Source organism: Nannospalax galili, unplaced genomic scaffold, assembly GCF_000622305.1.
Source record: "Nannospalax galili isolate Female #2095 unplaced genomic scaffold, S.galili_v1.0 scaffold171, whole genome shotgun sequence".
Classification (NCBI taxonomy): Eukaryota; Metazoa; Chordata; class Mammalia; order Rodentia; family Spalacidae; genus Nannospalax; species Nannospalax galili.
The window spans coordinates 2129948-2145986 of NW_008329362.1; the positions used below are offsets into that span (position 1 = coordinate 2129948).

The 16039-nt window shown below is 40.9% G+C and overlaps 1 protein-coding gene across 9 annotated transcripts in view; it reads right to left on the reverse strand.

The window, feature by feature from the left end:
- Window positions 1–16039, reverse strand: part of St7 (suppression of tumorigenicity 7) — a 303239-nt gene that overhangs the window by 30518 nt on the left and 256682 nt on the right. For 7 of the 9 annotated variants that reach the window (XM_008837244.2, XM_017799164.2, XM_008837265.1 and 4 more), the window contains one exon: window positions 14804–14906. In XM_008837244.2, the coding sequence (XP_008835466.1) occupies window positions 14804–14906 (103 nt within the window). Of the gene's footprint in view, window positions 1–14803; window positions 14907–15468; window positions 15605–16039 lie in introns of all 9 variants that reach the window. The other 2 variants (XR_003850197.1, XR_003850196.1) reach the window with 1 other exon arrangement.

A 16039-nucleotide genomic window follows, 5' to 3' on the forward strand; every position in this document is an offset into this window, starting at 1 on the left:
CAAAAGGCTTCTACATAGCATATGGATGTTAAGAAATGCCTGTTGTTGAAAGAAAGCGAGTACACGAAATTGTCAGAAAAAAGTGATGGGGAAATATGGGAGGTGTTGGAGGGGAGGGAGTGGGCATGGATTTGATCAAAACACCTTCTATGCATGTATGAAATTCTCAATAAATTATTTATTTAAAAAAATCTGGGGGAGAAGTTGGAGGGAGGAGAGGTAGAAATGATGTAAATACAGTATACTCAAGTATGAAATGCTCAAAAAAATACATAATTGGAATTTAAATACAAACAAATAGTACCATTTGAAATAAGAACAACATGTGTTGAAGTTCAGTGTTGCTTGCTCCATAGACTCAATAACACACACACACACACACACACACACACACACACACACGGATAAAATTTCATAAGTAACTCTGGCTCATTCAGCTAATGTTGTCACAGAGAATAAGGCACCCTTCATGAGGGTTCCTCTGTAGCCTCCTCCTATCTGCCATCTGCCACTATGAACTGCCATTTCGAATCCTGGTGATAAGCATTTGTATCTCTCTGGTTCACTTACAATTCATCAGTTGCTTTGTTTCATGTGGAAAAACATTCAAATGCCCACAGTATATCCCAAAGAAAGATATGAGAGAGCCAAAGTGTGCCCTGAGACAGAGATGGGCTTATGATACTTCCCAAGTACACAGACATGGGAGCATCCATAGCCTACACAAAGACACAGACATGGGAGGACACACCCAAAATCTACACCAATAGCATGAACATAAATCAGGTTTATACCCCTAGTTTGGTCCTTGATGCCCCATAATCACCTACATTAACACATGTTAAGGATCACCTTAGTGACTCATGGGGAAACTGGAGGTTCAGCTGGTTAAGTAGCTTGCCCAGGGTTTTACAAGTTGCATGGGGTAGAACTGGCATTGAAACTTACCCTTTCTGCTATTCTCCAAGGAAGAGAACCAGGAAAAGGATGCCCAAGACTTCCTCCAGCATATGCCCTTTACTTTGGAGTTACTGTATGGTTTTCAAACTTTCAGACACAGAAAACTATGTTCAAAGGTTTAAAAAAGAAACATCTGGAACATGTGATAAAAAAATCTGGGGGTATGTGGAAAGACCCAAGAGAGGTCCGAGGAATCCTTACAGGCTCTAGAAGGATCAAAAACCCCTACAGCAGGCTATCAGGAATAATATTTTGAGAGAAGAGGGAATCCAGTGTGAAACCAACAGGCAACGAAGAGGCAGAAGTTATCAAAGTCATAGAAACCTCCTGGCATGGCCCAAGGGAAACTGATGGAAGGGAAAGGGACTTCCCCAGGACTTAGTGTCTGACAGAATATGAGAGTGAGAAGAGGAATCAATGTTGACTGTGAATACATGTTGCTTAAGAATCTAGACTAGCAGAAGATCCTTAGCTGGAGTTATAGCACTAGAGGAAGAACTAATTTAGCAGTGGGAAGGTGACAAGTAGAGTTTGAAGTTCTGCAGAACATTTCTGAAGAGGTGGTCCATGGGATGCAGATGCCAGCTCTAGAGCCTGCTAGAGAAGTTGAAGACAGATTCAGGTGATCCAGAACAGAAGCAGGAGCTAGGCTATGGGAGCCCATGAAATTTTCCAGGAGAGTTTTAAGCAAGAATGGAGAGGGCTCCTCCTAAAACCAGCATGAAGAAGTAGAAAGGGCAGAACGTATAGTTCAGGAATGATGGAGCTGTGGAGCTGAGACTGCACTATGAATGATAGTGCAAGTAGTAAGAAGTGACCAGAGGATGTGTATGGCTTATTCATAGAGTGCAGGTTTAGCGTGCAAGAGACCCTGGGTTTAATGTTTAACACTTTCCAAAGAAAAGGTGTTGTGGAAATCTGTCAGTGAACTAATTGTTGAGGAGAGAAAGAACAAGATGAGATTTAAGAAGAAGACAAAGGATCTGGTGCTGAGGTTGGTAGCTTTGGCACCCTTGGCTATGGAGACCTTGGTGGAAACAGTTGCAGCACTTTCTGTTAAAGAGATCTCTTAGAAACTTTATTCTTGAGAAATGTAACTTAAAAACTGTTTTCTGTTCACTTCTCTGAGTCATATTTCCACAATACATCTCCTTACTCTGATCCAAAAATGCTTTGGAACAAAATACGACTCAATTCAAAGAAACTTATATTGAAATAATATTTCTGAAATGTGCCATTGATATACAATATCACAGACAATCTGCCAGGCTATTTTGAATTTCTGCTTCCACGCTTCAAGCATTTTTAAATGCTAAAGCCCACTACACACATTATTTCCTAAATTGGATTAAAAAGCAATTTTATACTCTGTCAATCAACCCTATCAAGATACAAAGGGAGGATTGCTTTAGTGTTTGCAGAAATGAAATGTCCATCATTCTAACAATGTCCTGTAGACACTCCATTAGCATATACAATTACCAGGATGTTTTCTTCCACAAGCCTCTCAAGATCCCTATGAAATGAGTTTCTAAATTAATAATAGATAAGTTTTTTGAAAAAAAAATTTGGATGGGAATGCATTTCTCTCATAACAGTTTTAATTCTTCCCCCTATTTTCTCATGTCTTCCCATACCCTAGACTTTAATATAAAAACTAAGTATCTGTGGCCATTGCCCCTGCTCTTGGTTACCCACCAGAACTGGATGGTAAGACCATATTGCTGAAGATACTACATATATGAGCTGTAGAAAAAAAATGAGAAATCAAGCTAGTGCTGACTTCAGAGCCTCATCTCTACTGGCTAGTGTTCATAGTGCTGGAAAGTGCTAGACAAGCAACCGGTGGGAAAAAATCATCATCATCCTTACCCATCAGTGAATCCCATGAACTACAGTAACAACTGACTTGGCAAGATATAACCACCAGTACAATAGTGGCACAAATATTATAGGCGTAACCAACCATTTTTTGATTGACTTTAAGGTCCACTTCCTAGGATTGAGCCCATACGTGACACTCATATCAGGCTTAGGAACCTAAGGCCACATAGGGAAGAACCTAACACTAGTTTTCTACTAGTTACTGTATTAAACTGTCTCTTAATGACTTATTGTCATACTCATAGATTAATGCATCTCTCAACTCTTACCAGAGACGTTTCCTTAAGCAACAGATGGTGATGAACACAGAAACCCACAACTGGTCAGCATTCAGAAAACAAAAGGCTGCACAGTGTTTATCCCTGAATAAGACACCATTTCAAACTTCTGCTCCCAAGGCTCAGGAATCATTGTGGAAGAGGGAACGAAAAGACTATAAGAGCCAGTGGTGGTAAACAATCACAAGGAAACAAGAGTTTTCCAGACAGCTGGTTAGTTACTTATATGAACTCACAGCAATGGTGACAGCATGCACAAGTCCCATGCAAGCTCAAAGCACAAAAAGTCCCAGCATAGACATGAGGAAGTAGGTAAGAAGCTCTAATCCCATTTAAGGAAATTGTGGCAATAGATGACTGCTGGGAGGGAGAGAGACAGACTCTTTCAAGCATGGGACTCTTGGTTAACCCAGCTCCAATGGATGAACCCACACTGAAGGACATTTGGAGACATAAATTAAGACTCTATAGGCCTTATTATATGTATAATAGACTACATTAAATTGGGTGGGGGGGAATAAGAGAAGGTAGAGATAGGGGAGGTATCATCAAGTTACATTGCATGAAAATTGCAAAATTCAATACAAAAGTAAAAAGATACAATAAAAGTTCATTTTATCTTTATTTTTAAAAATAAACAAGGGGGCTGGAGAGATTGCTCAGCAGTTATGAACACTGACTGCTCTTTCAGGGGACCTAGGTTGGATTCCCAGCACCCACATGGTGGCTAACAACTCTCTGTAACTCCAGTTCCAAGGGATCCGACACCTTCTTCTGAACTCCATGGACACTGCACAATGACAGGGGTACACTTATACACATACAGGCAATACACTCATACACACAAAATAGAAATAATAAAACATTTTTTAAACATAAACAAAAACCAAGTATCTGTTAGATGAGGTCCTCAATTCAATATTCTGATTAGTCCAGGCTAGCCTATGAGTAAAATAAGTTTAAGGAATATGGTAAGCATTTTACCCTCATGGACTGCCAATGTCCCCACCCTGCCCCCTAGGATGCCCAGTGAGAAGGACACATGGTACGGTGATTCTGAGATTCTAGGCAAGACTAAGACAAAAGCTTTCAGCCACAACTGGTGATTTTTCTTGACTTTTCTCCTGTAATAGCTCCATCTACAACATCCTGGCACTGACTCCTTAGGCCTGCCTGTAGTGTTCAGGGTATGGGGCCTTAGGTACTTGGGAGTTTCTGTGGTAGTAGTGGTTTTTAGACATCTGCTCTTCTCTAAACTATGCATAGGTGATTTGGTCTTCTGGGTGCTACAGTCTGAATACAAACCCAAACCATGTGTAAAAGGTTTGCTCTTCAGTCCATAGAGCTAGTGGAGAGGGCAGAACCTCTAAGAGGGGCTTCAGGGATCCCAGTCCCTTTCTGTTTTTCTTTGATTCTCCTCAGTCCCCATGAGATATGCAGTTTCCTCCTCCATGAGCTCCTACCATGAAGTATTGTCTCACCACAGACCTAAAAGCAACAGACGACCAACCATGGACTGAAACTGCTAAAACTGTGAGATAAAATAAATCTTTCCATCTTACAAGTTGATTATCTCAGTTATTTTATTACAGTGATGGAAAGCTTACTAACACACTGACTCTTCATCCAGATTCAACCAAATTCATCCAGATTCACCCAGATTCATCTAGATTCAAACAGAGTAGCTCTATTTTCACTTGCTTTATTCATTAAGGATTCACAAATGTCTGCATTAGGTGGTAAAATGTTGGTTTCCATTTTCAAGCGTCTATAGAAATGAAAGCTAAAGTACTGTGAGTGGTTTAAGTGTAAGCTGAGCAGTAAGGGACTGTGCTGTGGAGAAAAGGACCTGGGACCTGGGAGCCCTTCGGTGACACTGACTGGAAGTCAGACTTTCATATCAGCCAAGACTCAATTCTGGGGTTCTGCATACTCAGTTTTCAGAGCTGAGCAGATGACCTGTGTATTCCATATATAGTCAGGACACTCCACATTGCTGCCCCGAAGAATATTTTTTGTGTGTCTTTTTGAAGCAGGGTCTCCCTGTAGCCCCAGCTGTCCTGGAACTCACTATGTAGACCAGGCTGGCCTTGAACTTACAGAGGTCCACCTGCCTCTGCCTCCCAAGTGCCGGGACTACAGGTGTGTGCCACTGAAGAATATTTTTTTGTTTGTTTTTTTGTCTTTTTTGAGACAGGGTCTCCCTGTAGCTACAGCTGTCCTGGAACTCACTATGTAGCCCAGGCTGGTGTCGAACTCACAAAGATCCGCCTGCCTCTGCCTCCCAAGTGCTGGGATTAAAGGCATGCACATATTTTTAACAGCAAGATAAGGACCTGGCTTCTAGGGGTTACACTGTATCCATGTTATCTGTGCCAGTGCTGAGTGTGCGCTAGATGCCTCTGTTCTATGGGGCCCAGCAATATGCTACCTGTATCTCAGGGCCATTGCCTGGTCTTTACTCTCCTTGAGAGGGCAGATCCTGTTGTGACCAGTGTTCTGGTGCTTTTATGCATAGTATGTATTCTCTAAATGAATCTGAGTGCACTATTGGGGTGGAAAAATTCACCTGCAAAATTGGATACCTTTGGAGAATAAATATAGAACCTAGTGAATAGCAGCAAGATTATCCCTTCTATGATGAAGTAAAGTTGGGGGATGGCTCCTGGTCATTCTATTAGAGCAGAATCATACTGGTTAAGTAAACAGATCTAACAAGCTGTTGTTGACTGGAGACCTAGTCAGGTATGTAGCTTCCAGGTGATAGAAGAAAATGGAGAATTTCTCTTCTAGAGCATGACAGCATTCCCTCTGGACACCAATCTAGAGAGTATGAGGGCAAGGAGGAGAGCACTGATGAGTGAGCACCGCTGGGAGACTCCAGACTTATCACCTGGTCTGAAAGAAGCATCTGATGGCTTTCAGATGGCCTTTACTTCCTGTAAGGCTCTGGGTACTGGAACCTCTGATCACATAGTTCACCATAAGGGAGGTTTCCCTACTACTTCTGTGTCTTCCACTCCCAGTGTTCCTGCTGTCCTGGGGCCTGAGCTGAAAGGCATCATTCCAACAGCCTAACTCCTGTCCTTAGGAACAAAAATGAGCAGCAGCAAGAAGACTTGGGGGAGAGTCAAAACTTAGCAGAAACTGGAAACATTTTGTTGGGGCAATCACTGTTATTTGTTAAAAATAAAAGACAGTTTGCTAACAGAAGGAATATCTTGCTTCAACATTGCAGGGATAATGAAGGTAGAAAGAGCAAAGATGCTCTATGAGGCAACCTCATTCACCCTAGGGCATATGGGGAAGGAGAGAGGGGCTGGGGGGGAGCGGAATACAGATGTTCCATCCTAGACAAAGTGTTAATGCTGTTATAGAGGGCTTGGCAGAGCTAGGAGGGCAGGGACTAGGGATGGTTCTATGCTCTCACAAGAATATAAACAGGTCAGAAATGGGCAACTTTCAGTTTATCATGAACAATGGATTTACCAAGCAGCTCTAGGCTGCCAAATCTCTGGAAAACAATAGCTGTCCCTGGAAACAACAGTTGGAATCAGAACAAGATACAGCACTACAGAAAATCTGGAGACTTGAAGGAACTTTCAGAGTACTGGTGGCCACAGTTACACTTTTTGGTTGTCCTTCTCTGGGTTAAAGTGGCCCCCAAAATACCTACTAATGTGTTTCTGAACATCCTCTATTTCCACCCAGACTGAAATCATAGAAAAGGAGCTAAGGGTAAAAAGGGAAGAAATGACAAAGAGACCAATGTGTACTGGGCATGTGCTGAGCATTGTATGAGATAATTCTACTTACCTGCCATCAGCCCTATGATGCAAGTACTTTCTATGTATTTCTCTAGTAATGACATAAATTTTATATAATGGGCCTGATAATTTAAAAACAATGAATATAAACAGCCAAACAATGTTCTACCTTACTAGCAGTATCAAAGAAATGCAAATTACAAGAACAAAAATTCTTTTGGTATTTAATAAATTCATAAATGGCTGTTGTTATTCTTTCTTTTTTAAGCAAATTGTTTAATGATGGTGATGAGATGATGAAGAAACTACATGCTAGGGGAAATGTAAACTGATTAAAAAAATTTTTTTGGCAAAAAATAAAATTCTTTCTTTAGTTGCTTTTCCCTGACAAGAACAACTTTAGGGAGGAAGGGTCTATTCTGGCTCACAGTCCAAGAATACAGTCCATTGTGGTAAGTAATTCATGGTGGCAGGAGCAGGAAACAACAGTCAGGAAGGAGAGAGAGGACTGCTGGTCCTCAGCTTTTTACTCATTTCAGGATTCCATCCCATGGAATGGTGCCACCCATGGTTAAGGTAGGTCCTTCCCATCTCAATTAATCCAATCTAGATAATCTCTGAGAAGCATATCCAGAATTGAACTAATCTAGATAATCCCTCACAGGCATGTTCAGAGGCTTGTCTCCTAGGTGATTCTAGACTCTGTCACATTAATAATTGATATAAATTACCAAAATAAACAATTTGGCAATGTGTCAAAAGCCTTCAAATGCTTTCATGGTTGATTTAGTCATTCCTAATCTGTAAATCTAATCTTAAATTACTAAAAACTGAATAATCCTTGTGTCCAAAGGGGTTTACCACAGAGTGGTTGACCTGTAGTGTTAACATGATATCTACAAAGGGGGAGTGAAGAAGTAAATCATTTGTGTCAACAAATGATGGTGGGGAAACTGGACCACTATCTGATACCATATATAAAAACAACTCAAAATGGCCTGAGGTGCCCTAGAGGGCCCCAAAACAATAAAGGCCACTGCCAATAATGTTGGTTATACACCAGAAGTGGACAGAAAACCCCTATTGCTGAAGACACTGCATGATGTGAGCACAGGAAAGGGAGAAATCAAGCTTAGACTAAGCTGGAAGTTACCTGCCATTGGATGGGTGGTTTCATGGTGCCAGAAAGCGGTATGCAGATGGCTGGGGGAGAACTGCCCCCCTATAATTCTGCTCAACAACAGACCCATGTGTTGTACTAGCAACATGCCAAACAAGATGGTCCTGCTGGTGCAATAGTGGCACATCTAGTGTATGTACAACCAGCAAGTTTTTGATTGGATATAATGCTGGATCTATGTGGCTTCTCCCTCCTCATTAATCTGCTAGAAAGAATCTAAGACTTCAGAAATCCTCATTTCTAACATTCAACAACTCAATTGAGAGGCTCACCTTTCTAATACAGACCTGTGGCCTTTTACTGTTTTTATTACTAACTTCCCAGGTCTGAGGTGAACAACCTTTATTCCCTATTCTACTCGAAGAGAATTCCTAAGGGTCATCCTCCTGAGCCAGAAAACTAATAATTATCATTAGATAGGGAAATATTTCCCCTGTACCTTTACTTAATGGGCTACTAAATGAGACTACTCTGCAAATGGAAGGAAGGCAGCTCTTGGACATTCTTGGACATATAATTTTCCTACTTACAAGTAGATTATAATTAGGTAGAAGTATATGTACATGCTCAAGAAACTCATGTGAGCTAATGACAACTTCCTGTGATAAAGAAAAAAAGCCATTAAAGTGATTAAGTAAACTATCTCCAAAAATCTGAATTGTCCATAAGGAATTAAATGTCTTGGGAGGTAATGTGCTCACCATCAATTGCAGGGTTCAAGCCTAGGCTCTGGCTCCTGGTGGGATTTGAGAGGCAGTGGAAGATGATATTTAAGAGTAGGTGATCCAGAATCAATTCAGGCTGTCACTTATTTGCTGTCTGACCATAAAACAGTTTTCTTAGCCTCATGAAACATTTACTGCCCTCATCTATATAACAGGGATACCAAAACAACAGAGCTAACAGTGTTGTTGTGGAAAATAAATGCGAGTATATAAAAATTTTGCACAGAAATGAAAATAATTATCATAATATTATAATGAGGAAAACATGGAGAACAAAGAGAAAACCTAGTTGATCTTTAATGCCCCTTCTTATTCCATGCATTTAAGAGCTTATAGGAATTAAGCTATTGTTTGCCTATCAAGGTAAAATTTGTGCACATGTGTGTTTGCTAAAGTATTGGCAAGCAGAGTCTGTGAAAAAAGTGTTTGGAGCACCCTGAATATACCATTTGTACCAGAGTTTTGTGATTAATTCTGAACAAAGACCTTAGCCTGTGGAAACGTAAATAGATGAAAAACTTCCCCATCAGCACAATCACCAATAAAGTAAAACTGATGAAAAATAAGTGAATCTAGGTACTCTATATATGATGATTAATCTTGTAACTTGACTGGGTTGAACACTTAGGAGATTAGTAAGCCATATTTCTGGGTGTGTTGTAAGAGCATTTCCAGAGAGGATTAACTAAGAAAAGACCTGCCCTGAATGTGGCAGCAACATCTCACAGGCTGGGGGTCCTGATGAAATAAAAGTAGCAAAGGAGAAAGCTAAGTAGCATAAATATATTCATTTCTCTCTTTCTCTGTTTCTTTCTTCCTCTCTTTCTCTTTCTTTCCTTACCTCCTTCCCTTTCTCCCTCCTTTGTTCCTGCTCCCCTCTCTCTCTTCCTCCATTTCCCTCCCTCCCCCACTTTCTCTCTCCATTTCCTTCTTTCATGGCTGCCATAGTGGGAGCTGCTACATTCTGCTGTGCTCCTCCCGCCATGACAGATTAAAACTATATGTCAAAATAAATAATCCTTCCTCTTAATTGGTTTCACCAGGTATTTTGCACAGGGGCAATAACTCTAACACAGAAAAGTGGTACCAGAGAAGTGGAATCATTTCTGTGACTATCTATCTATGTGGTTTAGAAGACTTTAGGATTGGTTTGTGGCAGATATTTGGCAAAGTTTTGAGAACTAGGCTAGAGAATACCTAGAATGTTGTACGCACAACTTAATAGACAATTCTGATAGAAGTTCATAAGGCCAAAATGCCTACAGGAATGGAGACAGTAAAACCTATGTTCATGAGGTTTCAGATGGGAATACTCTTGGGAACTGGACTAGAAGTTAATTATGATACATTGTGACAAAGAATTTGTCTAAATTTTATCCTTGTCTTAATACTGTATGTAAAGCAGGCTGAGTTTAAAGGTGGTAGGCTAGTAAGTCATCTAGTGGAAGAAATTTCCAGGTAGCCCATAAATCAGATGGTAGCATGGTTATTGCTTGCTGCTTTTAGCCAAGTTTACAGTGAAAATTTTGATTAGAACTTTTAAAAACAGGTTTTCCCATAAAAGTCATGTATAAATCTGACACCAAAGAAAATATGGCATGGTCATTAAAAAGAAACCAAATACTTCCCATCAAAACAGTAGGAAAGATGCTTTGAGGATATTGTAGAAATGTCCTAGCCCCCAATTATCCCAGGCTTAATACTATAAAGGTTTTAACTCATTTGAAAGGTTTTGCTTTGAGAAACAGAATCTTTAGCCCATGGTGCTTAACAGAGTGACCAAAGAAAGTGTTTTCTCATGTTCAGCCACCTAGGGACTCAGGCTGCGGCTATGGTCCAAGGGGGCTTGGCTACTGCTTAAGTTGACAGATATTAGCATCATTCACATTATGCTAATTTTGCAAATATACAGAAAACTAGAGTTATGGATCATGGAAATTTCTACACTAACTCCTAAAGAAGGTCTGAGAGGCTAGGCAATATGTGACAGGGTCAGGTTCCCTGCAGGTAGCCCCGGAGAGGGTGATGAATGAAACTGTGATAATGTGATAGTAAAGGAAAAGATGCAACTGAGACTTTGAGAAATTAGATAGCAGGAACTGGGAACATTGGAAAAGGAAAGCTGTAGGCAGTGAGTAGAGCCAGTCCAAGAAAAAGGCCCTGTGGACTACAGCCAGCAAAGTCATAGAGGTAGGGCTGTCAAAGTCCTTGCAATTTATATCACGACACCATGTGATTTGGATACCAAACAGGGAGTTTCAAGATTTAATATTTGCCTAGGTTTGAGGGTTTGAGTCCTGCTTTGGTCTAATCCCTCCTCTGTATTTTCCTATTCTGTCCTTTTGAAACAGGAATGCTAACTTTGTGCTACTATATACTGGAAGTATATAACCTGGTTTTTTAAAAATTTTTTAAATTTGTTTTTATTTTATGTGTACGAGTGCTATGCCTGCATGTTTGTTAGTGCACCTGTGTTGTGCAGTGCCCATGGAATCCAGAAGAGGTCATCATATCCCTTGGAACTGGAGCTACAGATAGTTTTTAGCCATGTAGATGCTGGAACTGGAACCCAAGTCTTTTCCAAGAATAGCCAGTGCCCTTAACTGCTGAACCATCTCTCCAGCCCTTGAAATCTTTTTTTTTTTAATTACAGGAGTTCAAGGCTAAGAGTCCATGTTCTTCTCAGAGGAGACTTTGAATTTGGGCTTTTGAACATGTTAGACTATTAACACACTTGGTGATAGCATTTTGGTGGGGAGGGTCCTTTTGAGTCAAGGTCTCCCTAATGGCCTGGAACTCACTATGTAGACCAGGCTGGTCTCAAACTCACAGAGATCCACCTGCCTCTGCCTCCAAGTGCTGGGATTAAAGGTGTGTGCCACCACACCTGGCCTAAATGTATTTTGTATTATCAGATGGACATGAAGATTAGGGAGATAGCTCAGTTTATAAAGTTCTTGTGTTACAAGCAAGAGGACATAAGTGTGATCCTCAGAACCCCCTCCACACATATACACACAAAAAAATAAAGAGCTGGATGTGGTGGCAGCACTTGCAATCTCAGTGCTGGGGAAGTGGAGACAGGTAGATCCCTGGGGCTTTCTGGGCAGTCAGCCTAGCCTACTTGGCAAGTTCCAGGGCAGAGAGAGACCTTGTCTGAAAACAAAAACCACACAACAAAAAAGGTAATGGCACATGAGGAACAACACCCAAGGTTGTCCTCTAGCCTCTGATGCATGTGTACCCACAAATATACATGCACTCACACACATACGAACATATACAAACAAACACACACACACACACACACACACACATGCATGCACACACATTTTAGAAATTGATGGAAATGAGCCTTTGGGAACCAGGGGCAATTATTATGACTTAGGAGATGTGTTTATATATGAACAAGGGGTGAACTCATGATAGTTCATCTTGACTGTCAATGTGATTGGAGAAGCACCTAGAAGATTGGTTAAATTCTCAGTGCCTGAAGGCATTTTTCAAAGAGGACTAAAGGGAGAAGACCCACCATGAATCAATCAATATCTCCCTCTCCCTCTCCCCACCTCTCTTCTTCTCTTTCTTTCTCTACCACCACCTCCCCCCCCTTCCTGGCTGTCATGTTCTCTTTACCATGATGGACTAAAACCCCTAAAAACTTGAGCCAAAAATCATTAATTTCCCCCATTGTAATGTCAGGTATTTTGCCATAGTGATTAAAAGTCTAATACATTCTCTTCTGTTTCATGATTAGAAAATTGAATGAGATCAAATATTTGAAATGTTCCCAAAGAAATGCTGTGTGTCTGAGATGACAGATATACCAATTTCCCTGATATGACCATTATACATTGTATACATATACTGAAATGCCATGCTGTATCCCATAAATAGGTACAATTACCATATGCCAATTAAAACATTGGTATTTGAAATGTTTCCACTTTTAGAATAATTCTATTTGGCAAGAGTATATATAAACTGTCAAAAATCTTCCACAGCAGCTTTGAACTATCCTAAGGGCTTTAAATAATTTTCTGGAGCTTAATTAACCATTTCAGAACATTATCATAGAATTAAATAACAACTTCATCAAAATATATAACCAACAAGAACTTTACAGATTTTCTGTCTTGTGCCTCAAGAGTACAGGGCTCTCATTAGGACGGCTGGAAAAAGTAAGTCTTGGTTCTTAGATTTGAGGAGTGTCCAACAACCAATTACCAATAAATTTAAGCATCTATAAATACATGTGTTCAAGTGTTTTGCAAAAACTTCAAATATTTTTTCTCACTTGATCCGTATCACAGAAGCTAGACAGGGCTTGTATTTTTTAATCTTCATTTGAAAGAAAAGTTGAGAGTTGCCAAGCCCAAGGTTCTGTAGCTGGTAAATGACAACCAGAACTTGAACCCAAGTTTTCCATCCAGAATGAGGATCCTATTGCTCAATGTGTCCTATAAAACTGCCTTATTTGGGGGCTGGAGAGATGACTCAGCGGTTAAGAACACTCGTTCTTGCAGAAGACCTGGGTTTGAATCCCAGCACCCACATGGCAGCTAACAACTGTCCATAATTCCAGTCCCAGGGGATCCGACAGCCTCTTCTGACCTCCTCAGGCATTGTACAACACAGGTGTACTTACCTACATGCAGGCAATACATGCATACACATAAAATAAAAATAGTAATTTTTTTTAAAGTGCCTTATTTGTGCTTACAAAATAGTTCTGAAGTTAGAGGGTAGTATTCAATAAATATTAACAGATAACTTTAGTTTATTGTAATCCTGGACAATTTTTATGATTAGTTTAAAATTTTAATCAAAGTTCAATAAACATTTTGGCTTAGGCACAAAATATTGTATAAGGATGCATGCCTATAGCATCCCACATATAGCCCTTAAGTCCCTGCATATACTTTGCTGATTAGCCATCAGAACTAGAGCAGCTAAACACATCCTTATGCAAAAATGGCACTGTACACCTCTCTTCAATTTCCTGTTAAGCAAAATCATGATATTGACTTGAGTCAAACCTCAAGAATGATATTAGATCACTTATCTCTACCACTTTCAATATCAACAAAATAAAGTGGGTAACTCCGTAAATCCTCATTCATACTACACACATTCACGTGCCCTGCCCTCTTTCTATACTCTAACAACACAAGCAGTGTTTCCTTGTCATTCTTCACCAGTGGGTCTTCACCATACATATGTCAAAAGATTTATGCCTTATAATACCTAATGTGAACTGCAGGAATAATGGTCTTAGAGACTACATGTGCTTAACATCAATAGACTGAAATTAATCCTCAGCACATATCTACCACAAAGCAAATATTTAATTGCAGGGAAATTCTAACTATATATCCATCTCATGAATAAAGGATGCCAGAAATATCCTTTACCTTGATTCCCTTAAAATCAACTTGAGAATAGACTATGTAAGAAGCACTGAGCATTTACCAGTTGGTGAATCATGGGGATTAACACCTAAGATGACCACTTCCTCTATGCACTCACAAATCAAAACATGATATGCTCTGGAGTTTTTCCTATTATTTTCTTGCCAGCACTGATTGCCTATCATTTATTTAATGAGACACAGAATGTCACATTAGTTGGTATTTTTACAAGTTTTACACACAAGGTTTATTTCCAGAATTTGCCCCATGTAAGACTACAACTGGTGTGAAATTCCTATCAAATGCATCAAACTCTTAGGATCTTTACTTTAGCCAATTTCAAACTTCTTGAGCCTGGCCTGCCTAAACCAGGTCTATTGATTTTCCTTATTATTTTTACTCTGAAAACCAGCATGGAGTTCCCTTGAGTGTAGTTTTTGCTCAAAAATAAGGCTTAACGCCAATAGACTGCACAGGTCCCAACATTGTTGGTTGTGATTCGCTGTTTTAAACTGGGCATCCTGAGGACATGACATTGTGGTCAGCAATGCTTTTTCTCTGCTCTCATAATGAGCTCCTGGGGGATCCACAGACTCACTTTTGGCACGTGCGGATTAAATTCCACAGCTCTGTGAATAGCCTCTACTGCATTCATCTCTGCTGTGCTCAGCCCTCGCCGAGATGCAGCCTCTGGAGAGAATCTGAAAAGCAGAAAGACAAACACCATACAGTTGGGACCACTGCTTGGGCAGCCACCCAGAGAGGCATGTACACATCAAGGGCCCCTAAGACCACAGTGAGCCAATGGCATGAGCTCTCCAAACTTCCACTACAGGGGAACCTCTGAGTGACCCCTTCCATTGAGGCCAAGAAAAACCCCAGTGGAAGCAGAAAGCAAGCTTACATCAAATGGCGGCAGGAATTACATTCAGCTGTCAACTCACTGTCTAAATAGCTAATCTAAATTTTCTGCGAGGTGCCTGCTTAGGTGGGAGGAGAGGGAGAACTGACAAGGGCAGACAGTGTAGGAAAAAGAGAAAACTAGGTTACAGAAGAACACACTTGGTTAAAAACAGAACTGGGGAGAATTTTAAGGGGGGCTCCCAACCCAATGTCAGTGCTGCGATGGAGGTTAAATCACCACAGCTTCAGAGCAGGCTAGCCTGCTTGGGGTTCCAGCAGGGGGGTGTACATGCCCAAACTGTGGGCTAGACACCTGCCCAAGGGAATGAAAAAAACCAGACCATGCAATCTCTTTCTCACCTCACACCCAGGGCTAACTCCAGAGCTGTGCTTGGCAGGCAGACACCACAGGGGAAGCTGTGACAACCCTGGCCCTGCCCTCCCAAGCTGGAGTCGCTGTGTAGGGAGAAAAGATGTTGCAGTAGGTACTGGCGATCTACAGGATAAAAAAGAATGAAAGAAAATTACTCCGGTTTTGAAGTGCACACACACTTAACAGCAAACCTGTCTGACACCGCAGAGGCTGTTTCCTGCTCTCTGCTTTTAGATGCTACAAAGGGATTGGACTGCGTCAGGGAAGTCTAAGCGTTTATGAACTCAAAAACAAGCCATCTGTTCTCTTTAACCTGCCCATCATCCCTTGGATGTTTATGGAATTTCTACACGCCATGGTCACCTGCCTGAATAATGTCCCACTGAGATGGCATCTCAGAGTAAAAGGACCAGGACTAGAAGCTAATTTGGAACTGGTGGGGGCAAAGAATGGGAGATGGTCATCCCCACCACTACACTGCAGGACCCCAGTCAAGGACTGCTGAGGGAAAAGGAACACACACACACACACACACACACACACACACACACACACGCA